Raw genomic sequence first — 25,182 nt, forward strand, 5'->3', positions numbered from 1 at the left:
AAATCTGAACTTAGCTTTGAACTCAAGTAATTAAGAAACTGCTGATTTTGATTCCACTGCTCGTATGTTTTCAGTTTGGTTTTCGGATTAAATCTCGGCTTAGAAACGGACGATACACGAACCAAATGAGGCCTCAAAAATGTTGACCGTTTTCTTCAAGAACTGTCATAATAGACAATAAGCCCCATCACACATAATGGACTGCAATTTTGGAACCCAGATTAAAACACATGTTTAAAGCCGGCACATCTGTTGCAAATTTAAGCAATCAAATTTTGCAGCAATCTTAAAATAGATGTTTCAAATTTGAAATAAAGCGGAAATTAGTCTAGACCCAGAAACACAATGAGTTTGCTCGTTATTATAATTAGCCAATAAATAACATCACCTTCTGATCGATGTGTTAACTCATTTTAATTGCATTCACGAAGCCATTTGAATGAGTACCAAAATGAGTACTAAATATATAAAATATATAAAATGTATATAAAAAAGTTGATGCCAATTGATCCAAGAACAAAACTTCTGGCATTAAAAAATATTTGATGTACAAAACGTTGAAACACAAAGGATAAAAAATAATTTTTTCAGGCAACGCAAAATTAAATGATTAAACCATGCGGCAGTCACTATTATTGGCTGAATTGTCTGCATACTTTTGGCTGAATTGTCTGGACGCAATGTTGATCATCATACAAAACTGCATAGTGGCGAGTAACTTATTTGCTATCTTTCAAAGTCTTTGTTGCCAACTTTCAAATCACTCTAACTTGCATTTAAAAAAATGCCCGCATTTAAAGACTTCTATATTTGCGCTAAGAGCCCTGATTTTTGCAAAAGGGCATAAAAATAACTTTCTACAATTTTATTTGGAGAATAAAATTACGAAAAAAAATTCTGTAAAGCATTTAGCAACCAAAGGCTAGTAATGCAAGCTGGCGCATGGAACATGACACGGAAATCACAAAGTCAAAAAAATCAGAAAAACCATATCTACAAAACTTTTTATTAATTTTCACTTTCCTACAGCACAAAAAGCACTGTAAAATAGTTTTGCTCTTCAAACAACACAAAAAAATGTGCCTAAGCCGACATTGGACACAGAGGCGAAGTTTCGTTTCGCAAACACTTGCGAGAACACAACAAAAAGAGCACTATAAAGTGCAATAACAAAATTAGAATTAAAAAAAAGAATTAGCAAAAACTCACTTTTGAGATTCGAACCTACACCCTTGACTCGAATACTAACCGCTCAGCCATTGAAGCTCATTAGCCACCAAACACTAGCCACAAGTAACTCAGAGAACAGATGCTATGCAACCTCTAAAGCTACAGAGACAATTTCTAAATAAGTGAACACTTTTAATTGCGAGTTAAAGAAAAAGAAGGTTCGTAATAATACACTAAACTGATCGCAATTGTAGTAAGCCCAATTCTTGGTAGCGAAAAAAAGTAACACATTGAATGTCAAAAATTGCAATTTTTCAATTAACAGAACGAATTTATAGATTTACTATTTAATGAAGAAAAAAATTGTCAACATCAGAATTCGAAAACAAACAAGAACGCACAAACGATAGTGTGGCTAGTCAAAATTTGTCAAAAAATCAGACATATACAAACAAAAAAACTTCGGCCGAGAGTTGAAATCTGGACTCACAAGGCACACGCTTTATCACTAGACCAAGTGAGAAAACCCTCACTGGTGTTGTTTTTATAATAAGGCACGTTCATTTTCTTTTCAGTTTGTAAAACTTGTATATGGAAAAAGTACGTAGTGCCCGCCCCATCACAAGCGCTTGCAAGTGAAATTAAAAAGCGCCACTTAGATTGAGGGGAAAAGCGGACCAGTCGTATAACATCACACTCGATTGTGTTTTTTTTTCATAAGAAGAGCCAGTGGTTGCCTGAGTACTTCCGATTTTGCGACCAGTTATCAGGGAAAAACTTTACAAGTGTTGTTTTGATCATCATTTTTCGTTTTAACCAATTGACCATATATTTGAGTCAGGGATTAAGTATAAACTTTGAACGTCACTAGACCCCATCTGTCCGTTCGTTTCTTTTCATTTTCAGTAGTAGGAAAAACTAGTAAGATATATCATTTAAAGTTGTAGAAGATACCATATTAAAGCTCTTTCAGTCGTAATTCGAATGACTTTAAAGATTTTTCCGTGTCGAGAAAACCGATTCTGAAGCTTTTGATTTTTCGTCTACTAGTTTGGGAAGCTTCATGTAGAGCTTTTCCGGCAAAAAAAAACTTTCATAAATATTTAACAATTTTAGTTCAAAACTTTGTGGAAACTGAAAAAAAATCATTTTTTTTTAACACAGGCTCGCAATTCGGCTACATCTCGGAATCGATCTGCGACCTATTGTGACAGATAATGAGCCTCACTCACTAACAACTCAGTCACTTGTATTTGGGAGTTACCTTAGAAAAAAAGTAGGTTCGTAGTAATACAGTACGCTGATCGCAAGTGTTAGGACAATTTGAACCGCATGCCTAGTTTACTAAATTTCTACGCGTTCGCATAGTTCTATCATCACACGACGTACAAAAAAAGTCACTAATTTGAAGAAAGAAAACTTTTTTTTTCTGAGAATGTGGTCGGAACATTCTGTGCTACATGCACGGCAATCGGTTTTCCTTGTTATCTTTCATATTTGGCCCGTCTTCAACGAAACGATTGTGGTCCTTTGATATTTTAGAGAATATCAACAAGAAAAAGTCTGCTTCAAATTGTTGAGGTCATTTTTGCACGAAACTGTCTCTCTTGGCTCATCGTCCTAATCGCCTTCAAATATACATTTTTAAAACAGTAGGTCTTGATGTTTAAATTGAAAAAGAGAACCAAAAATGAATCATCAATATTCAATATTCAGATTGAGTGAGCTTACAAAATTAAAATAGAGCACTTTTTAGAATTGATTAAGCTGGCCACAACAGACAAGATCTCTGAGTTTGGTTTGATAAAAGAAACTTTAATATGAATCGCTGGCCAATTTGATCAAACAGATGTTGATTGGTTATTATTAACGGCAGTGGAAGATGAATTATTTCTAGTCCTTCTGAACTTGCACAGTAATTTCTTAACCATAACCCAGACAGAGTGAAAACAACCATCCCATGGTCCCAATGAGTGAAGAGGTTTCGGCAACCATTGCCAAGATCTAAGGAAAGGAGGCAGTACCCAGTAAAACCTCTGCGACTTCTGTAGGAGGTTGATCGCGACAACGAGGACCACAGACGAGATCAGAGAAGCAAGCACTGCTACTGTGATCTTTGAACCCAGAAGAGAGAGGACGAAGACGAAGAGAGGTGCCAGGACGAACATGCAGAGCAAGTAGAACAGGGCAAACCATCTATACTCGGCTGTCGTCTCGCCCAATTGCTTAGCCAGTCTGATGGGAATCTATTAAATGAAACATAACTTGATCATCTGCTTTTAATGCTGGTAATTTTGTCTGTATTTAAATGCTTTTGTGCATCAAAATAAGACTGACATTTTAACCTAGAAGTATTAATCACTGAATTCAATCAACAAGACCAGCTCAATAAAAACGATCTTATAAAATCTAACGCAGACCTTTCTCATTAGCGGTATCGGGTACCATATCAAAATGCCACTCAAATTGAAAAGCAAATGACAGAGGGCGATCTGGAGTGCCACATCGCGCATCGAAGCGTCAGCAGCCAACGCGGCTAGAAGTCCAGTGACTGTGGTTCCGATGTTGGAACCCAGAGTCAGAGGGAACACTCGTTCGATTTTGATCACGCCCAGTCCAACCAAAGGGGTGAGAGTGGAGGTGAAGACAGAACTGCTCTGTACCAGAATTGTCATAACAGTACCCACAAAGATAGCGAACAAGCCTGAAAGTAAAATAGATCTTGGCTGTCTCTTTCAGATTTGAGAATTGAATGACCACTAACATCTACCGAATTCCCGAACAAAACGACGTATTACAACAACGTTATATTAACCTTTTCTAAAGCACGATATAAGAACTGGGGGTTCGTTCATTATTACTGACCTTGTAATTATAGCCAACAGAAAATTAGAAAAGTGTAAATGAATTCAAGCGAACCGAATAATAATTAATGAAAAAAAAGCACATCACGCTTGAGTTCGTTAAATTTCAGGATACTTAATTACATACCTGTGAAATAACCGAGACATCCCGGAAAATCGTCGTTCACAGTCTTCTTGATCAACTCAGACATCTGTCCCGAGAAAATGCCTTTGAGCACTTTGACCAGCAGAATCAGACACGTGCAGAGAAACACCACTGACACAACGAACAAAATGAGTCCTGTAGTCATATCGGACAGCCCCAGCCAGTTGAACAGCGCTTGGCCTAAAAACGAAAACAAAACCTTGAAGACCGAAACTAATTTTTGTAATTTTTATACAAATTTGGTATTTGGGTTCGATTAAGTTCAATCTAATACGTAGTTTCTACATTTTTGAGGCTGCGCTCCGCCTTCATCGACGCGTAAGATCGCAGATTCATTGATGACAGCCATTGATAGGTTGGCTTGGCCCTCGGCAGCCAATGAGAGTGTCTCATTTCCGGATGACAGCACCATCAAACTTCGACCAATTGTGTCCGAAAGGGACTTGGAATCGCCACACCAGCGCTTCAACACCGGAGCGTCGCTAGAGGTGGAGCCATTGGTGGTTTGGACGTTGGTTATTACACTTTTATCCACCTGGTAATATTATTACACTTGAACCCATATTAAATGCCATTAAACAAGACTTACTTCCCAAGTTAAATCACAACACGTACAATCACTATGCGCTTCATCACTGGATCTGTCAAAAGATCCAACCCCGATATCTCGGCATCTGTTTTTTGATCCACATTGAGGAAACGGACGAGGAGAAGTGAGGCTGTCTGCAGGTATCCCGTGACGACCTCGACGGGCAGTAGCACCAGTACCGTGAGCCAGTTGAACATGTCGTGTACAGTGGCTCCGGCGAAGGCCCGTTTGAACTCGTCCTTGACCTGGATTTGACCCATGGCCACCAGGGTATTGGTGACTGAGGTGCCTATATTCGCACCCATCACTATTGGAATGGCTGTGTGAACTTCCAGAACTGAAACGTTCACATTGAATAATGTTACTTTCCTGTAGCTCAGTCTAGCCTACTTTTTGAAAGAAAAGCACGAACAAGAATAACTACTTCCACATTTTACGACATTTTCGACGAGAAACATTTATGGTAGTATAAGTGAAATCGTTTACTCATAATATGATTAACAACACATTTGCAAACGTACTTTTGGAAGCTACCATGGTGACTACAATAGACGTTGACGTGCTAGAGCTTTGCACTAGGACCGTGGCCAGCACTCCCACCATCAATCCAGCCACCGGGTTGCTCAACAAAGAGTCCTTCGTGAACACATCTCCAGCTGTCTTTCCCGCCATCAGCTTGAGGGAACTGCCCATGAGGTCAAGAGAACAAACGAAAATGTAGAGAAGCGTGAGCACGCTTACTATGCTGAAGACAGAGGAACGGATTCTGGCAAGTTTCCCACGACATGAGAGACCTGCGTAAAGATAAATGTTCATTTCACCAGTAGACCAATTAAGATATTTGGTTATTGACGAGGCGATACAAAAATTATGATGACAACTAGCCTTTTTGCCCCAAAACTTACCCTTGCAAACTTTTTTATATGTCAACTTACCACATATGTTTATTTGCCCTATGACAACCGGCCACACTTTCCAAGTGCCCCATAATTCTTTCTTCAGATATATATAACTTTCTCCAAATATTCAATAATTTAATTGACTTACCCCAGATTTATTAACTGCCTTAGATTTCAATTTGTCTAGATTAAAACTGGCCCCAGCTTATTTGAACTTATCTCAAATTCTTTTCAAAATGCGCCAAGTTCTTTAACCCAAAAAATTTCGATGACGATATCGAAAACTGGTGCAATCGAAATATCAATAAAAAGGCTACAGACTATTTTTTGTATTAAGTATTAATGATAGTAGTGATGTATATATTAGTGATATTTTTCCGTTGCGAAGGTAAAATAGAGAAATTAATGAGTACTCACTGCTCCAAGGTTGACTTTTGGACTCCTCCGCCACAACTGGAATATCTTCTTCGCAGTCCATGTTAGTCGTGGAATGACAATGGTTGCTATTGCGACTATTCAGTCCATTCGAGGAGTTCATTTTGGCGGCTATGTTGGCTGTTCTTTGCCCGAGCGCATTGCCCAATATGAGCTCCTGTTGACTGGATGCGCGCGATGAAAAATTGCTGATCTCGGAGCATGATGTTTTAGCCGATGAGGCTTTCGAGTTGTTATAACACAGCTTTCCATTGCTGTACAGGAGACCATTACTCGTCGGCGAGTTCTGCTCTTTGCTAAGTTGATTGTTTTCGGTCACTATGATTTCCGGGTTGGTTGACGAGATCGCATGTGCACTATTTGAGGAATGTTTCATCGAAACGGCGGCGGATAAAAATATTGCAGTTGAGGTAGACTTTTCAAAATGATATTCTCGTTTTGTGACTTACGCTAATTGTGACAAGTATTATTGCAGCGATTGTTTAAGTAGATCTCTCCAACTTTTCAAGACTCTGAAGTACAGATAACAATTTAAAGCACAAATTTTGCCTTCCAAATAACACGAGAAGACAATACTCAAATGGCAACAGTTGTTGCATGTCAACAAATCACTAGGCCGAAAAAGTGTGTACTTAAAAAAACTCCTACTCCAAAAAAACTTCGGTTCCCTAAGAAGAGCATATATATAAAAGACTTGAAATCAACGCTCATTGTGAAACAACTATGAAACTCCAGAACACTTACTTGAATAGTGCTCAACTATGCATCCAAATTTCATTCAGAAAAATTTTAACTATTCATAAATTATTGGACCTGAGTAATTAGAAAATAACTGAAAACAAATCCCTAAGAGTTGAATGTCTAACTAACATTTAAAATTAAATAGAATAAGAATAACGAGAAAACATATTCACATTTTATTCAATTAGAGATCCAAAGATGGAGATGTTCCGTTCAGCAGTTAAGAGGGCAGAAGTCAGAAGTACAATTTTTTGAAAATTCCATTTGAAAGTGTAACCCGTCTGCACCTCTTTGACCTTGAAATAAAAAAAGTAATTTAAGAAATGGAAAGGTCCAACTCTCAATTCACTTTTACCTTTAGGAGTAAATAAAGTGAATTGAATTTTATCCACAGAGGCACCTGACGTCGAGACGAATTTGCTACCTACATGAAACAAGGCACAGCATTATATCAAGTTTCGTTTCGAAAACACGCCGTGGAAAGGAAGCAAGAACCTTTAGTTTATTTGAGTGTACTTTCCTCCAAAATAAACTTTCTCCTAATATGGTTCCCTTAATCCGTTGGACAGCTCAGCATATATTACGTTTCAAATTTTGAAATTGGTTTCAACCTAGAGGCACTTACAAATCCAGGGCGCAGTGAAGGAAACTTGAAAATAATACTAAGTATTAAAGTTGGGACCGATTAGCAGTCTGACAGTAACGATGTTTGAAATCCGCCTTTCTCTAACAGATCCTTCTAGCAAAATAGCGGATAGAGAGTAATCTACGTGTGAACCATTTAAAACCGCAACTATTGTAATTTCGAGTGGTATAATACTAAAATTTGTTTATAATAGAGAAATATTAAACGACCAATCATCATTCGGTTCATACAAAACTATCATGGTTATGATATATTTGTGGTTAGTCTCTTTTTACTTTCACGAGATCAATATATGAGACAATTCAGCGAAGAAAAATTGTTTCACTCGATGCAGCAAGCTTTTAATAATTTTTAAGAGGTTGATTCACAAATTGCAGAAATAATGAACCTTCAAAAAGATCGTTTTTTTTAAGGTATAAAAATTGCTTAAAGCAACACTGCTACTGGAAACAAAGCAACTACTGCAACAAAACCTTTCTCCGGGACCTAAAATGACAAAAATCTTAAACATTCAAAAACTTTCAGTTTCCACAAAAAAAAATCAGGTCCTGACTGGAATCGAACTTCTTGGTTTGTCGTCTCAAGTATGGGTGTTACCACTGCACCAAATGCACAGAAAACTCCTTGAATTTATACAGAAAACAATTTTGATATTTTAAATAAACAGCATGCAAAAAATCAAAAAAATTGCAAAAATGGGCAAAACTCAATTAGTTGCCCAAAACCGGAATACACTGAAATGTTTTTCTAAGCCGACAAAAACGCAGACAAATTTATATTCTTGACGCAAGGAGAACTTTCTGCTTACAAAAAAAACAGGTCCTGGTCGGATTTGAACCATTGAAGTTTGTCTTTATAGGCAGTTGCGTTATCTCTTCGTCAAATGCGCGAATTAACTTCTAATTTCATATGAATTTTAAGACAATACTTTTTTAAAATGATAAAATTCAAATCAGAAAACATAGCCAACATACAGTTGGAAAAAGTCAATGAACGCAAATTGAAGAGTTGAGGGTTGACACTTTTTTCATGAAATAGACCTAATTTGAGAAAACTGGATCAATAGATAAAAACTAATAATTTGATGATAAATCTGATAAATAAAATGTATTTCGAAAATAAAAAGTTAATCAAGTTTTTCGTGACCTTTTAAACTTTTACTGTTTAATAGTGGAGTTTGTCTTCCTTTGAAGTTTACAAATTTTAGGAACAAATAAAAAAAATTGCACTCTAATTATAACAAGCATAACCGTGTGATGTGCATGAAACTCAGAGTGCTCCAAAAAAACTAATGTAAAGAAAGACTTCTGAAAAAAGAAAAAATTATATCAATAAATTGAACGAAAATTGTTTTGCATTGTTTTGTGCAAAATTTCTGTTTAAATGTCACTAAAAAAGCAATTGGGTTGAGACAAAAACATATTTTTAATTTGTTCTCGACACAGCATTTTTTGAACTTTTTTTCGGAGACCGAATTTTCGAGCAAAAAAGCATAAATATGCAAGGCTCTGCAAAAGTGGTACTTTGTATGCACAGCGGGGAACCCGGGAGTAAAAAAAAACGTAAGTGAAAAATTATTTGTAGGCCAGGTTCCTTTTGAAAACTGTCAATCTTAGTTCAGCAAAATCGACACATAGGTCTGGAATTCAGGGAGGATTTTTTCTCCACACTGAAATAACCGAAGTTTTTTGAAACTTAAAAAACGGTTGAAAGTGTTTTAATATGATATCACACATGACCAATTGAAACTTTTTCTTGAGGTAGACAAAAAAGGTTGACAAATTTTAAAACCAAAACTATAGCCAACAGACAGTTTGAAAAGAGTCGTGATCGCAAAAAAAACCAAGAAAACACTGTTTTTTTATGATGTTTGAATTTCACGAACAATTCATGGCTGAGGCTTTTTTTATCATATTGACCCATTTTGAGAAAATTAGATGAATAGGTTTTTTTCCGCCGGAGAATCTGAAAGTTAAAAATAAACTTTCGAAACTAGAATTCGATTACGTTTTTCCTGACCTCTACACTGTTGCTGTTCGATAGTGGAGCTTGCCTTCCAATCAATGAACAAAATTAACTGAACTTAAAAAGAAATCAAAAGTCAAACAACGAAAAAATAAATTTGAGCCTGAACATACTTTTAGACTTTTCATGAACAACAAAATATCACGACCTATATCACGGTCTGAACTATTCATCGATTCTTAAAAATATATATATTGCCTTGAAGATCTTTGAATTTCAAGTAAAGTTTATGATTGGCTTTTTGATACAATTATCTTTAGTTGAGAAAACTAGAGCGTTAGGTAAAATTTTTATTCTGCTTTGAAATGGAAAAATTAATTTCAACTTTCGAAACGATAAATCGCTAGTTTTTTCGCGCCATTTTCTCTTTTGTAATTGGAGAGCGTATTTTGCCTACTTTTCAGAATTCAAAAAAAGCACATATATCTAATGTCATTTATAAATTCATCTATTTGTATGATGGCGCTTTCTGTATTTATAAGAGCATTCCAAGATTTTGCAGAAAAAAAAACGAACTAAAAAACGATATAATCACGACCTATGAGTGTGAATTACGTCTATCGACTTTTAAAAATAGCTTTTGCAAAAACTTCTTGAAGTTTTTCAAACACAATGGTGAAGCGGAGCTTCGCATCACTGGCGATACAAAGCAAGCAAAATACAGAGTGAGAAGAAAACCGCAAATTGCAAGAAAAACCATTGCATGAAAAAAAAATTAAAACTTTATAATTTTTATCTTAGTTTCATCGAAACGCAGTCAAAAACGCAACATTTAGAGCTAAAAAGTCCGAGTTCTTCCAGAACATAATTTCATTTCAGTCAAGAAATTGAGACACGCATCGCTAGAATTTAACCGAATAAATTTCATAGTTGAAGCAATCAATCATTAAAAAAACTCCCTTATTTCCAGTCAAAGCCAGACAAAACTGGCCACAAAATTCTGGATGCTCAGATTGTTGTTGCGCATAAACTCTTAGCTACTGCAACATCTATATCTTAATTTTGCATTTCAAATTTATGCGTGAATTGGCGATGCAGAAGAAACCTACGAGACTTATCTCTTTCGATGGTGTGTTTGGTCATAATTTTACTAGGAGTCATTAAGAAAGGTCAAAATAAAAACCCCCAGATAACCTACTGTTCTTTGAATTAATTCTTGGAAAATGAGTTTACACCTCGAATTTCAAATTTAAGGCCGGTATCACTGAGAGTATAAACATGACAATGGAATGAAATGAAAATACTTTAAGTAACTTGATTTAGGATATTTTCTAATCATAATTAACATTTAAGCAGTAAAATGACAAGGGAAGGATATTAACATACTTGATTTGAGATGTTTTCTAAACATAACCGAATCAAACTTACCTTCACAAATGATAACAATCCAGTCGAAGCTCGTTCCAAGGAGTGAAGACGCAAATAATCGACAGAAGCAGCTAGTATCTTCTTGAGAACAAGAAGAGGAGTCACAAATGTTCCTCAATCAGAGGAACATGGATGACAGACATGACAGCAGACAACAGTTCGATAATTGCACAAACAGACCAGCTGTCTTTACAAATTATCTGAAAAGAATTGAAAACATCACTATGCATGGTATAACTGGTCCAATCGAAAGAAGAACAAAAAATAGTTGTATAACTGTCACACAGAAATAAGTTGATTGTCGAATGGTTAAACAATAGTTCATCAGAAAAAAAAAACTAACAAAATTAGTCATAAAAAATTATTTTTCATGTACGGTTAGAGGTTTTTTTAAATAAAATGTTCGATCAGAACGTCAGAAAGACAAACATCAGACTCCAGCAGTCGGATTACAAGGTTTACAAGTATGTAAAAGTTGACGCAGTTTTTCACTTTCGCGGAGGTTTTTCACTTCCGATAAAAAACGCACCACGATAAAGACAGAACAAAAATAACCAAGATGCGGAGCAAGATTTGGAATACTTCAGCAAAAGTGAAGTTCGGCGTCATAAGCTGTTAGGCGAGTCTGCTATAGATCAAATTGCTGCAGATATATCAACTATATATTTGTATATAGCGCGACATCACGCCACTTTTTACAAACAGAAGCAATACAGTTCCCGGGGGATAAAATAAGGACCAAGGAGGCTTTCGTCACTTGATGTTCAGTTGACACTATTCTCCCATTACCAATCAACTGAACAGAACTATATAATCAAATTTTTTCTTCCATTTTAGGAGAAAATGGAAATTAAAGCCTCCACGTGGCTGCTGAACAAACAAAAATGAAAGGTCTAAAAGAAACTGTATTTTTCATTATTTCTCCAAATAGGATTAAAGCTTAAAATAAGCTCCACAAGCTTTTAAATCTGGAGATTTTTTAAGCTATTCAGTAATAGCTAGAACAATTTTTCCCATGTTTTTATTAGATTCCATCATATCGTGTGCCTTTTTAACATCTACCGCTGAGAACTCTTCGTAAATTGATACTTTGAACTGGCCGCTTTCAAATTTTGGGACAACTTCATGTTCAAACTTGTTCACGAGAGAACTTTTGTATCCCATTGAACGGCTTTTTAAAGTCGATCCGAAAACGTTCAGTCTTTTTCTAAGAATCCAGCCCAAATTTTCTCCGTCAAGTTTCGACCCTCCCAGCGTACCATAAAGAACATAATAGCCATCAGTTTTCAGGGACTTCATGTTCTGGCCAAAATAAGATGCGCCAACTGAATCTAGGATGATGTCAACGCCTTTGGGTTCATGGTGAGCCAGTTCTTCATCCCATTTGGGGTGCATTTTGTAATTGGTACCACTTGTAGCGCCAAGGGCAAGACAATAGTCAATCTAAACAAGCAGCTACTTGAAAGTTACGCTTGGTAAGAAAGAAAAAGTGTCTATGACAAGGAAACAAAAAAAATCACTGACGATTTTTTTGGAATATTTATTTCAAAATTCGAAGAACATGGCCGACACTTTTTTGAATAGTTTCTTTAATGATTTTCGAATTTCGAAGAAAAAATTGTGCTGAAGCTCTTTGAATTTCAACATTTTATTACTGACCTTTTTTTCAATAAAGTTGACCCAATTTGAGAAAACTAGATTAATAGGTACATTTTTTAAACTCCGCTGGGAAAACTAATCATTAAATTCTACTTGTGAAACTAGAAGTCGTTCGCATTTTTTGCGCCATTCTCTTTTCTTTAGTAGAGAGAATGAAATTAAAAATGAAGCTCAACTTAATGACTGAAATAGATTACACAAATCGAAAAGAGTTTTGAGCAGAGTTTTGAGCAAATCGAAAAGAGTTTTGACCTCAATAAGTATCTGAACCCAGTATATCGACATTTTTAAAAACATACAGCTTTTCGAAATTCAAGAACCTTTTATGAATGAAACTAGCCCAATAAGAGAAAATTGGGTCCACATTCTAGCGTGATCAAACTTTCAAACTTCTTCCTGAAAACAAACACGACCTGAATAAATGGTCCTCACTACGTTCATTGACAGTTAAAACAAGCTCAGTCTGTAATACGACACCGAGGAGCATTAAAGTTGCAAAAAACCTAATCAACGAAGACCGAGGTTGTGACTTTCATATTCATAAATTTGTACTTGTTTCAAGCAGTAGCTGTCTTTGCGAGAAGGAGGAAAGACGAGATGGCATACTTTCTCTCTGTACTCCGACCCAAAGCCACTCAAATATCCATTAAAGTCATCAAAATAAAGTCATCAATATTAAGTCATCAATATTAAGTCATCAATATAAGTTTTCAAAATTGACAAAAAAAACGACTGATTTGAAAAATTTCTACGAAAAAATTTGTTGCAGCAAAATACAGAAATAGCAAATAGAAATATAGCAAAAAAAAACAAAATAACTTAGGCTAATGAAGAAGTTCGATTTGTTAATTTTCTATACATACTCCGACATAAAATGATGCATTTTAAAAAATTGACAAAGTAAAACTTTTTTAAATTCGGAATAGTATTCGTTTATAAGCCCCCTCATTAAGCTCCGGCAGAAAATCTACTACTATTATTTGAACCACACAAATTGGTATTATACAACCGGTAAAATATAGAACGAAAATCTTTGACTGAAAACAAATCGAAACAAAACAAACATTAAACGCTGCATCAAAATTATCCATGAAAAAGAAAAACAACTTACACTCAATTTATATATATTCAAGAAAAAACCAAGAAAAACTGTAGAGCTTAAAGTTTGAAACTTAATTGTGTAATTTAGCTGAAAAAGTAAGGTGGATACTTATAAAGCCGATCAATTCAACAAAAAATATTAGAAATAAAACCAAAAACTATTTTCAGTTATGTAGACCGACGATTGAATAACTCCAATAAAAAACTTCAAGACAGTGATGTCCATTTAAGAAATAAATCAAACTAAATTGATATTTCATTTAAATTTAAATTTTATTAAATGTGAAATTATGAGCCCAGCCCACTCAATTAAGATTTTTTCAAATTTAAATCGAATTTCAATTGAAAAGTATTTAACTTGCTCGGGCGGTTTTCGATCCAACGCCAAAGCACACAGTTTAGTTATGTCAATTAATATCACTTTTCACAGTTCCACGAAAAAGCAAAAAATCTAAGTTTTCACGAAAAATTGCCCAAAATATGCACAAAAAATTGCTTTAGATTTATTTTTTTAAAATTGCGAAACAAACCCAAACATGGAGAGCATAACATAAACATAGTCCAATTTGATAACGTTGGCTAATCGCAAGCGTACAAACCATATTTCATAACTTTGATAAAGAAAATTTGCTTTTAAAAATTTACGAGCTATAAAATACTTTGATAAGTTAAGGTCAAAATCATTTGAGATTAAAAGCCATCGCAAACGGCTCATTTAATTATGGGAAAATGCGATAAAAGAGAGAAGCCACGTGTTTCAAGCAGTACTAACATGCTTTGGGAATTCTTGTCAAGCAGCAATGTATTGAAAAAAAAACAGATAAAAATTGCTAAAAAATGTGAAAAAAGTTTCAAAAACAAATGGGCGTGAAATAGAAATCAATTTGAAAATATAAACTTAGCGAATAATGCCTTCGACCCATGAAATGAAAAATCAATCGAACATCAATCAACGCCTGAGAATCGATGAAAAACGACCCGTTATAAATTTAGAATAAATTCATTTTTTCAACCCCCCACACGCTACTTAATTTAAACATGCTGTATTTCTCGTTTAGTAAAACGTTAATGATTCAAATAGCTCGCCTGAACTCGAGTTTGAAACATTTCTTAGCCGAATCAATTATTTACCAACGCACTACAAATTTCTAAAATTGCACATTACTTGTGCGCACATTCAAAGTCCAGAGCACTAATTAGAAGGATATTTCACCCGGGATTGGTAATTATTTTCGAAAATTATGATGGTTGAAAATATACCTTTGTTATTCGAGCTTAAGACTATGATTAGAAAAAACTAACTCGTAATCTAACACAATCATTCAACTAATTTTTTCTTCAGCAATTAAATGAACAGCGCATTAATAACATACGAACAGATCACAGAATACCATCGATATTTTACAACGCGAGAGACTAATTCTAGTAAAATTTGCCCGACTAACCAAAATAATTCTATACAACAAGGTTCTAACCTGGAGAGGCTATATACATAGTTTTTGAAGAGTTTTGAAGAGAATTCACTAGTCAAGCCCGCGGAACATTTATCCGTGGAGAGCTTATTCAAAGAAAAAAGAATGCAACCAATCTATCTGAACAAGGGAATGCGTAAGTATGTTGGGCAAGTATGTGAAAGGAGTCCCGCGCATCACTTATACTGCGCATTTAAGTATAACTCAGTTATGCAATAGACATCGCTCGATCGTTTTCAACACTTTTTTGCACCGAAACAATTTGCTTCATTTGCTCTAACTTGGTTGATAGCTCAATTGACATCACCGAAGCAAAACATTGATGAATGACTGTGAGGCTTTTCCTAGATTGCGGAACCCTATGGGTTTGATGGGGCCCCTCTATTGCAAATGTAAAATCCTCCCTATTAGGAACAAAAACTATACACCGACAAGCTGTGTTTAAAATATCAGGGGGTTCTGATTATCTGGGGGTTTCATTAGGAAAAACTTCAATGGCCTTGACCACAATCAAGATCATAATTTAAGAGTTATCTTGCTTTGCCTGAGCTCTCTTCTTTGCCCCTCTTTCCGCTCCACTGCTGTGCTTTGCGCTGCCGTGCCTTACACTGCGCTGCCTTGCTCTAAACTGCCTTGACTTGCTTCGTTGCCTTGCGCTGCTGTCTTGAATTGCCTAAAACTGCTCTACCTTGATTCGCATTGCCCTGCCTTTTTAACGCTGCTCGGCCCTGCCTTGCGCTGCCCGCACTGCATCAACCTGCCTTGCGCTGCCCGCATTGCTTCAACCTGCCTTGCGCTACCCGCCTTGCCTTGCACGGTCCTGCGTTGTGCTGCTCTGCCTTGCTTCACGCTGCCCTGTCATGCTCCTCCTTTCAATGTCCTGGCTTGCCCCTTTATACTGTCCCTTCAAATTAAATAGTTTCAGTTGAAAATGAATACAAGGGGCAGCGGTGGTGGCCCCAATAGTCAATGTTGAAAAGTGTGATCACGACGATATTTTCTGGATTACTTATCACTGGATACTGGTTGGAACTACACTCTGGACGGCTCCCGACTTGCTGTGTTCACCATCCCAATTACCAATCAGCTGAGTTCACTCCAATTTTGTTTATTTATTTACTTTTCTTAGTCTCGATACCTTATGATCAAAATAGTAGCAGCTAGTTCTCTTTACCATTCCATCAATAAACTTGAAAAATCGGAACAGGATAAGCTTGCTGATCCTGTTCACTCTTTCCCTGGCCTGAATCTTGACACTAACACGTCAAGTTACTGCCTCGATTACCTTAAATCAGCCCCTCTTAGAAACTAAAAAATTGTTCTCTGGCACGATTTATTAAACAACACAAAAACATCGCACCCAAAAAAAGGCAACATACCCCAAACAGTCGAAGAACTGATGGCGACCCTTATGACTATTCCAAACCTCTTTTGCGTCGTTACCTGTCCAGGCAAAGGTGCTCTCTATATATTCGACTATCTTCTAAATTCATTAGACTGTTACGTCATCGACGTGACCAAGCACATTATCAGTGCTTCCGAAAGAATTGACGAATAGTTAATTGCCGAATACCGAAAACTGCACCAGGCTGCTGACATAGAGTTGAGCTGCTTTGCTGCACTATTTTTCCGACTTCAATAGAATCTTCAAAACACGTGGCACGAAGACTGCACTGGTCTAAGTGAAGCCGCTGTCAATGGAGTACCAGCCTTAGGAAAAAATGCTCTATTGATATGCAACAAATGCGAAGAAAAACGTCAAGATAATTTGACCCAAGCTTTCCATGAAACTACAACCTCAAAAAAACTTCAAGAAACTCAAATGAAAACCCTGGAAAACAAAATGACTGACCTCATGAAAACAGAGACCGAAATCAAAACGCTCTTATCCGAAATAACAACCTGATTCGGATTATCCAACCCCACCTAGGTTGATTGCCAGTCGCCAAGAACCGCCACAGAAACCCGCCGAGGAACTCGATCTCATCCGCATACCATTGATCCCTGAATCAACGGAGAAGGAAGCAAGATTGCGCCAAGAACACGATCTCGCCGAAGTTCAAAAAGTGTTGACCCATATGGATGTCAATGCCTTAATTGGCAATGTCATACGCCTGGGTCGATATGACGAGAACAAGACAAGAAAAATCCTATTAAAAGTGTCCAATGCATACCAACGACGAATGATATTGCTATCTGCGAGGAGACTTAAAAACTCCCCACAACCAATTTTCCTCAGCCGACATCTGACGAAGGAAGAAGCTGATCAAGAAAACCTTGCCCTCGTCAGTAGAAGGCAACTTATCATCGACAAATCTGTAGACAGAAAGGACCTAAAGTCCGCGATGCAACTCTGTACATTCGGAAAGGTGGAAAGTGGATAAAAGAGAAACTACCAGAACCCGAAGCGTCAAATTGACTAGCAGCGACGATAAATATCCTTGTTTACAATGTCAGAATTATACTTGAGTATCAACAGCGGACAACCTTCTCTAATGCTGTCCAAGTAAAAAACGCTCATCAAGTCATCTGCCTAACTGAAACCTGGTTGACAGAAAGCATCGGCGACGATGCACTTTTTCTGACAAACTACGTCATCCACCAAAAGAACAGACCGAGCGACAAAGGCTTGACAAAACATGGTGGCGTACTTATAGCAGTAAACCGTAACATTCCATGTAACCCAATCAATTCCACGTTTCAAGACTGTGTTATCATCCGCATATCCCTGAACAAGCCAATTATAATATGCTGCATCTACAGCGCTCCTTCAAACAGTACCTACACATGGGGCATCTCAGATCTAGTCGAACTCCTAAAATTCCTGAGGCGTAAGCAATTTGAACAAAGTGCAGTTTGTTCGTATGTAGTTGGAGATAAAAATTTTAACTGTACACACTGGCCGTCAATGACTTCAACTTCACTAGATGAGCAGTCAATCCTCGACGAACTCTGTGAGTCAAACTTCCAACAACTAATTAAAACCCCTGATGGAAAATCACTAGACGTTCTCCTTAGTAACAAACCGCATTTTGTCACGAGCGTAAGACATGACAACCGTCTGAGTAGCCTATTCAGTTCCGACCATTTGTCACTCAATGCCAAAGTCTCATTTAACTACCGACCTGTTCATAAAAAGACACCAGCCATCAAACAAAAACTAGATTTTGGCATTTTCGCGTACAAGAAAGCAAACTGGGAAGAAATGAATGAATTCATTCGTCAACACCCCTTCCAGCCATATTGCTTGAGCAACGTTGACCTGATGCTCGATAATTGGTACGAGTGGTTACACAAAATACTACAGGACCTGCTACCAATCACTACCAAACACAGATCTGGACTATCTCCTTGGGTGGGAAGGCAAAATTAAAAATCTGCAAACCGAGCTAACACTGTCCCTTCAAAATGACGAGCATCTCCACGACTATCGATGAAAAAGAAGAGGCCCTAAACGAGCTGGACGTAAAGAAGGCCAATGGACCAGACAAGATTGGTAATGCGTTTCTGAAAAACCTCTCAAAGTCACTAGCAAAATCACTTCACTTACTGTTCAACTTGATTGCAAATAAAGCAATATTTTCAACAAAATGGAAGATCAGCGAAATCGCACCAATTTTTAAAGACGGGGATAAACAAGACGTATCAAATTACAGGCCGATCAGCCTGCTGTCAGCAGTGTCAAAACTGCTTGAGAAACTAATATTTGAGAAACTGGCCCCAATTGTCTACCCAACCCTAACACCAGACCAACACAGTTTTAGACCTAAGCGATCGACGATAACAAACCTAATAGAGTATCTACACGAGATATTTAGCTGCCTAGCTTTGCCAAACTGCAACTACCTGAACAGCTTCTACTTGGACTTTCAAAAGGCATTTGACAAAGTCTCGCACGGAATCCTCATGGAGAAATTATCGACTTCTGGAATTGGAGCAAATTGTTTATCTCTGATACACCGCTACCTCTCGAACCGGAAGCAAACAGTGAGGCTGAATGACACAATTTCCGGAGAGCGTCGTTCCCCAGGTCTCTAGACTCGGGCCGCTTTTCCTCTTAGTCTTCATAAATGATCTACCATCCTGTGTCATGTCCGCAACATTTGGTTATGCAGACGACAACAAAATTGTTGGAGACAACCCTTTAACTCTCTACATAGATGTTGGGAGACTTTGGAGGTGGTGCGAGGAAAACTGCATGTCAATGAACCTGACGAATAGCAAAGTCCTCTGTATCAAAGGATCAGCTACGATTGCACTCCCCAACTACAGCTTCGAAACCACTGAAGTAATGAAAGATCTGGGCATCCTGATAACTGAAACGCTCTCTTGGACGCAACACGCAAAAAAGAGGGCTGAAAAAGCCTTAAACGCTCTCTTCGTACTCAAAAGGAATCTCTCAAAGGCAAATTTCGCGACCAGAAAAAACGCATATATCTGTTACGTTGTGCCAATTCTGTGCTACGGTTCAGCTATCTGGAAACCATCAAAAGGTGACTTAGGAATCATAGAAAGTGTGCAGCGGAAAGCGATCCCGTGGATTTTCATGACAAGCAATAGCCATATCTCCTATAAAGACAAACTCGTAAAACTTAACATCCTTCCTTTGTCTCTATACCAAGAACTTCATGGTGGACAGCTGTTTGCAAAAACATTGACTGGAAAAGTTGACATCGACTGGAGAAGCCATGTAAGCATCACTGACGTTATAAACCGAAGAGTTCAAATGACACGAAATTTCGTCTGCAAACAAATGCGTCTGAAGAAGTGCGAGTCGGATTTCTGGTTTCGGGCATTTCGTCTTGCTAATCTGTACAACGAATACCTCAAATGTGACATATTGTTTAGCCCAGAATGCAAAAACATACTTCTAGGAATGTTCACTAATGTTCGCTACAACGAATCAGATACATGCACTTGGCGCATTTTATGCGAATGCAACAACTGTAGAGACCAGAAGAAACTTACACTTATAAGTGAAAACTAAACTTTGAACACTGCAATGACTGGGTTTTATGCGAAACCTTGGATTATATTCCTAAGTCCTTTGTTATTATGATTATTATTATTATTATTATTATTATTATTATTATTATGATTAGTATTATTATTATTATTATTATGATTTTATTATGATTATTATTATTATTATTATTATTATACGCTGCCCTGCCATGCCCCAACTTGCCTTGGGCTGCCTTACCGTGTTGCGCTGTCCTGCCCTGCCTACCGCTGCTCTGCCTTGTTTTGCGTTTCCGTGATATGTTCATACGTGCCTGCCCTGCCTTGCCTCTCTTCCCGCTGCCCTGTACTGCCTTGCTTTATCCTGCCTTGCCTTGCGCTTTCAGTCAACATTTCAGTTAAATTCAGATTCTTGGTTAATTATGCTATTGAATCATCAATATTTTGAAATTGATCAAGTTCCAAGCTCATAATAAGGCTCTCAAGTAGGTTGGAATTCATCCATTTCAGATTCAATAAAACTTGCATTTTCAATCCTTCCTCTTAAACAATGTTCCTAACAATTATCTTCAAATATGCAAAAAAAAGCATTATATCCATAGACGATTTTGCATTGAATAATAGATGCTCATCATTGAGAACACGCGTTTGAAGAATCATCTTAACGTACCTTCTCCGCTGATCCTGCAGTAACGTAACACTTCATACCCAGATCTCGAGTCAATTGAATCAAAGCAGTTCCCACTCCGCTCGCTCCTGCATGCACTAAGGCCGAGGTGTCTTGCTTTCCCTTCAAGTAATCCAGAAACCCCTTGGCTTCCAAATGCAACAACTGGAACCCAGTCAACCAGTTTTCCGGAATCGCAGTTGCTGTTTTGAATTCCATGTTCTGCGGAATTGCCATTGCCAGACGTTCGTCGACGGTTGCGTATTGAGCGTAACCTCCTCCAGGCAAAAGAGCAAAAACACGGTCTCCTATTTTGAACTTCGAAGAATTATTGCCGCATTTCACGACATATCCAGACACCTCTAGACCTAGAATCTCTGATTCTCCTGTAGGCGGGGGATAATCACCTTTTCTTTGAATGATATCCGGTCGGTTCACTCCAGCAGCTATAACCTGAATCATTATGTGCCCGTCTTTCGGACCCAAAGGTAGATCGGTTTCACCCCATGATAAGTTCTCCGAGCCCCCATATTCGGAAAGAAGAACAGCATTCATTTTGGAAGAAGTGGGAACGCGTAATTGCGTCATCGCTCTTATTGCGTTTCTTGATCTAATGCCGAATAAATTGTGTGATTGATAAATATCAGAAGTAAACGACAATTCTCTCAAAAGTTAGATACTTGAATGTCTTGATTATATGAACTTCTACTTATTCTTCAACTAAACTTTTAGTATATCGCACGTTTGCTGAATTAATGAGTAACAGTGCAATTTTTAAATCCAAAAACTCTTGCGCAGTGATATTTTTATGTGAACCATAATATAAAATTTCAAGTATCCAACTTTTCGATTTTGCCCGAACTATTCGGCACAAACCACGTCTGAGAACAAAACCAAAATAACTTTTACGCCAAAGCAACAGCATTGTTGCTGATTTTGAAGTACTGCTGATTAACAGTTGACTTTGTTCTTCACAACCATCAGAACACAACAACAATTATCATTTGCATGTTATCTGAAACAGAAAGACAAATTTTTTAAATGCAAGTTAAGTGCATGAGGGTTAGGACGTCCAAAAATGGAAAACTGTAGCAAAGCGATGAAAAAACTTTCACTATCACTTGCTCTGTACAAATAAAACATAGTAAAGGTTTGAAGATTGTCGCTTCGACTGTTAAGAAAATACTTTCAAGACTGAAAGCGGACATCAACACAAATTCTGGAAAAAGACGGAAAAAGAATCGTGTACATCTTAAAGTATATTAATTGAAAGAAACCAAAACAACGAATGGTTCTCAATTCAGTAAACAAAAACACCACAGGCATAAAATTTAGTTCGGCAAATTTTCCATTTTTGATATAATTTTCGAATTTTTTTGACCTCTCAAAACCAGTTTCATACCATATACTATCTTTTTGAACAGCAAAAAATCAAAAAAGTATTTTAAAAAAAATCACAGAGAACAACAAGGATAGCCGGTAACTGTGCAAGTAGCACGCACAGAATGTTCCGACCAGTCTTAAGAAATACAATATTGTTTTTTTTTCAAAACTGTCGTTTTTTTTTCTGTGTGGTGTGCGAAAAAATCCGAACGAAAAAAAATTAGATATTTTCGACAGTCATAGTAAAATAACCAATTTGGAAAAAAAATTTTGTAGAAAAAAGATTTTTTTGCAGTATCTTGAATTTTGATTCTAAAAGGGCGCTAAAATCTCTAAAAAACTATTTTACTTGAGTAAAACTAAGTTTGTACGGCTTAAATTGAGCTATTGTAAGCTTTAAAGTTATTTTAATAAGCCATTGTAAGCCTGCTTGCTCGCTTTACTCGCTCGAAATGAGAGAAAAAAATCTAAAATTTGGAAATTTTACACCGGTTTTTCTCGACACTGGGGAAATTTTATAGAAATTGAACTATTTTTTTGAACCACGACTGAAAGGGCTTTAAAATGATTATCACTCGACTCACTGCAATCATTATATGTAGCAGCTGATTTTGCGTTGAAAACAAAAAAAAATAAAATTACAGACCCGAACAAGACACACCCGAAATCAAAGCTCCTCCCCATTTTTCAAATGGTCGGAACAACAAGGATAGCGGTTGATTTGCAAGTAGCACAGAATGTTGCCACAACATTCTTAAAAAACGCAAAAAATATTGTTTAATCTTCAGTATATTGTCATTTTTGTGCGTGAGGTAATGAGAGAACGATACAAACGCGTAAAAAGTTATTGAATTCGGCAAAATTGACAACACTTGTTTTCAAAAAATGAATAATAAAAAACTTTGTAATTTTCTTATTTTTTTTTTGCAAAATCAGTGTCCTTTTTTTCGTGGTGTGATACAAGGATCTCAACGAAATCCTAAAATTTCGGCAAACTCTAAATAAAGTAAAGAAGGCAAATAGGACAACAGGTTTTGAAAAAATCTGACACGAAAAACAAAAACAATTCACAATTATTTTGCACTTTTAAAATTTTGCGCTAAAAACAACCCTGCCAAATGGCGCTTAAAACTTCTTAACTAATTTAGCTGTAGGAAGAAAAACGTTTCAGGGCTTGAATAAAAGTTCAACGGCTTGTCCTTCTATAATATGCCTGCTCGCTCGCTTCAATCACGCGATAACGAACTAAAACTATCAAAAAATTAAACCTTTTCTCGACTCAGACAATATTTTAAAAAGAAGGTTCATGTCTTTCGAATCACGGCTCAAAGGTCTTTTATATGATTTACCACTCGACCCAGTCCAATGATTAATAGCGGTACCTGTTTTTGCAAGGAAAACAAAAAAAAATAAAAATACCCGAATAAAAATCCCCCCCCCCCATTTTCAATGATCCCTCGCAACAATCATGACATTATACTTTATACAGTCTATTTACTTCCACAAAACTGTCTGATACTGTTTCTATCGATATTAATCTATTTAAACGGCCTGCGTAAAGTAGAAAAACTCCAACACAAGAAATATTAGTATAAACATTGAAAAATCCTCCGAATTGCTTAATTAGTTGAACATTAATAATTTAAAGCTTCATAAGCTGATTTTTTGATACAATGTCTTGAAATTTTTTTTTATACTTTGCAACTTTCCCAAAAACATAAAATTTCTCTAAGAAAAAGTAGCCGCTTCAGCAGGAAAAAATTTCGCTTTTCGAAATCAGTAACTTTTTTCTGTTAAAAGCAGGTAGTGGCGGCTAAAGCCCAGAAGATTCGCAAAATCGAGATTCTCGATTGAACACGTAACCTGATAATCGGCTCGGTAATTTTCGAGTGATGTCAAAAAACTCCGAAAAAACGGTCAAAGTTTCAGACCTTTCACTTGTTTGAAGTCCAAAAGTTTTTTTTGAAAAAAAAACTGGGTGTAGCAAATTATACAGGTAAGCTTACAACCACCTGTTGTGGTGATTAAACCAATGATATCAGATTTGACAGAATAATTATTAGGAAAAGTCCAAAAAAGAACAACAAATCAGATAGTTGACATTTCCGAGAATCAGAACTTTTTGTTTTAACAAAAATGCGCTCAGCCTCTTCTGCAGAAAAAAATCAACCAAACTTTTATGCAGAAAAAGATCAACAGAACTTCGATTGGGCACAAAAACCCAGGCTTGGCAGGGTATTTCTCGAGAAAGGTCAAAAAATTTCAAAAAACGGTCGAAAAATCAAAACTTTGACTTTTCCGACGGCTTAAAATTTATTTGTCACAAAAACTTGGACGTAGTCGGTTATGCAAAAGATCTTCTCACAACCCGTTCGTTGGATTGAACCCAAAATCCTAGCTATAGGAGGGTATTCTTCGGTAAAACTAACAAAATTTAGAGAAAAAAACGCTCAAAAAATCGAAAATTGTTTTTTTTTCTGAGGACGAAAACTTTTTGGGTAGAAAAATTGAGTGTGGCTGCTTAATCATAGAAGCTTTCCATTATCTCCATTGAACCCACAGTTCAAAAAGCAGTCAAAACTATAAAAAAAATTTCACTATTTTGAGCGCCATAATTTTATGTGTTGAAAAAATTTGGGAGTAGCCGCTTATGGAGGGAAGCTTTTCAAATCCGCACTATTCATTAAAACAAAAAAATCTCAGATTTAACTGGTTAGTTTTTGGGAAAACGCAAAAAAAAAATATTGGTCAATTATTCACCCCATAGACCTTTTCGAAGGCTTTAGAAAAAAGGCTTAAGCAAAAAGAGACCAGGCACACAAGGTAGAGGAGACCTTTCTAAGGATAACCCTTTTTTGAAAATCAGCAGAAGAGCTTTTGAGAAACTTTCAGAGTCTCAAAAAAAAAGAAAAAAACCCAATCACATTTATTTTTATAAGACCTATTTTTATCAAACAGGAATTTTTGACAAACATACCAAGCAAAGCATTTTGAATTCAAATTAGCAACTGAACAAAATTTAAGAAGCAGAAACAAGGCCGACATTCTCTGAGCAG

The 25,182-nt window shown here is 36.7% G+C and overlaps 2 protein-coding genes across 3 annotated transcripts; both read right to left on the minus strand.

Annotated features, from left to right (window-relative positions):
• Nucleotides 1-2,834: 2,834 nt before the first annotated feature.
• LOC134843770 (sodium-dependent phosphate transport protein 2A-like) lies at nucleotides 2,835-11,078 on the minus strand. 2 transcript variants are annotated; one of them, XM_063860040.1, is made up of 9 exons: nucleotides 10,883-11,078; nucleotides 7,017-7,139; nucleotides 6,085-6,614; nucleotides 5,290-5,562; nucleotides 4,795-5,105; nucleotides 4,465-4,714; nucleotides 4,162-4,359; nucleotides 3,591-3,874; nucleotides 2,835-3,416 (listed from the first exon to the last, which is right to left on the minus strand). In XM_063860040.1, exons 3-9 carry the CDS (start codon nucleotides 6,476-6,478, stop codon nucleotides 3,012-3,014), a joined length of 2,115 nt encoding a protein of 704 aa, XP_063716110.1. In that variant the 5' UTR covers nucleotides 6,479-6,614; nucleotides 7,017-7,139; nucleotides 10,883-11,078; the 3' UTR covers nucleotides 2,835-3,011. The 2 variants fall into 2 exon arrangements, with proteins under 2 accessions (XP_063716110.1, XP_063716119.1); XM_063860049.1 differs by lacking the exon at nucleotides 7,017-7,139.
• A 694-nt stretch (nucleotides 11,079-11,772) lies between these two features.
• LOC134843781 (quinone oxidoreductase PIG3-like) lies at nucleotides 11,773-21,754 on the minus strand. Its single transcript, XM_063860062.1, has 3 exons — nucleotides 21,587-21,754; nucleotides 20,747-21,407; nucleotides 11,773-12,325 (listed from the first exon to the last, which is right to left on the minus strand). The coding sequence occupies exons 2-3, from the start codon at nucleotides 21,329-21,331 to the stop codon at nucleotides 11,867-11,869; spliced, it is 1,044 nt and encodes a 347-aa protein (XP_063716132.1). The 5' UTR covers nucleotides 21,332-21,407; nucleotides 21,587-21,754; the 3' UTR covers nucleotides 11,773-11,866.
• Nucleotides 21,755-25,182: the final 3,428 nt, after the last annotated feature.

Source organism: Symsagittifera roscoffensis, chromosome 1, assembly GCF_963678635.1.
Source record: "Symsagittifera roscoffensis chromosome 1, txSymRosc1.1, whole genome shotgun sequence".
Lineage (NCBI taxonomy): Eukaryota > Metazoa > Xenacoelomorpha > Acoela > Convolutidae > Symsagittifera > Symsagittifera roscoffensis.

Bases quoted from the DNA above. Each gene is read 5' to 3' on its own strand.
- LOC134843770 (XM_063860049.1), bottom strand. From the start codon at position 6,478: ATGAAACATTCCTCAAATAGTGCACATGCGATCTCGTCAACCAACCCG. The intron at 5,563-6,084 runs GTGAGTACTCAT...ATCTTTACGCAG, and splicing joins CAAAAGTCAACCTTGGAGCA to GTCTCTCATGTCGTGGGAAA. The intron at 4,715-4,794 runs GTACGTGTTGTG...TAATATTACCAG, and splicing joins TGATGAAGCGCATAGTGATT to GTGGATAAAAGTGTAATAAC.
- LOC134843781 (XM_063860062.1), bottom strand. From the start codon at position 21,331: ATGACGCAATTACGCGTTCCCACTTCTTCCAAAATGAATGCTGTTCTT. The intron at 12,326-20,746 runs GTACGTTAAGAT...CTGCTTGTTTAG, and splicing joins CTGCAGGATCAGCGGAGAAG to ATTGACTATTGTCTTGCCCT.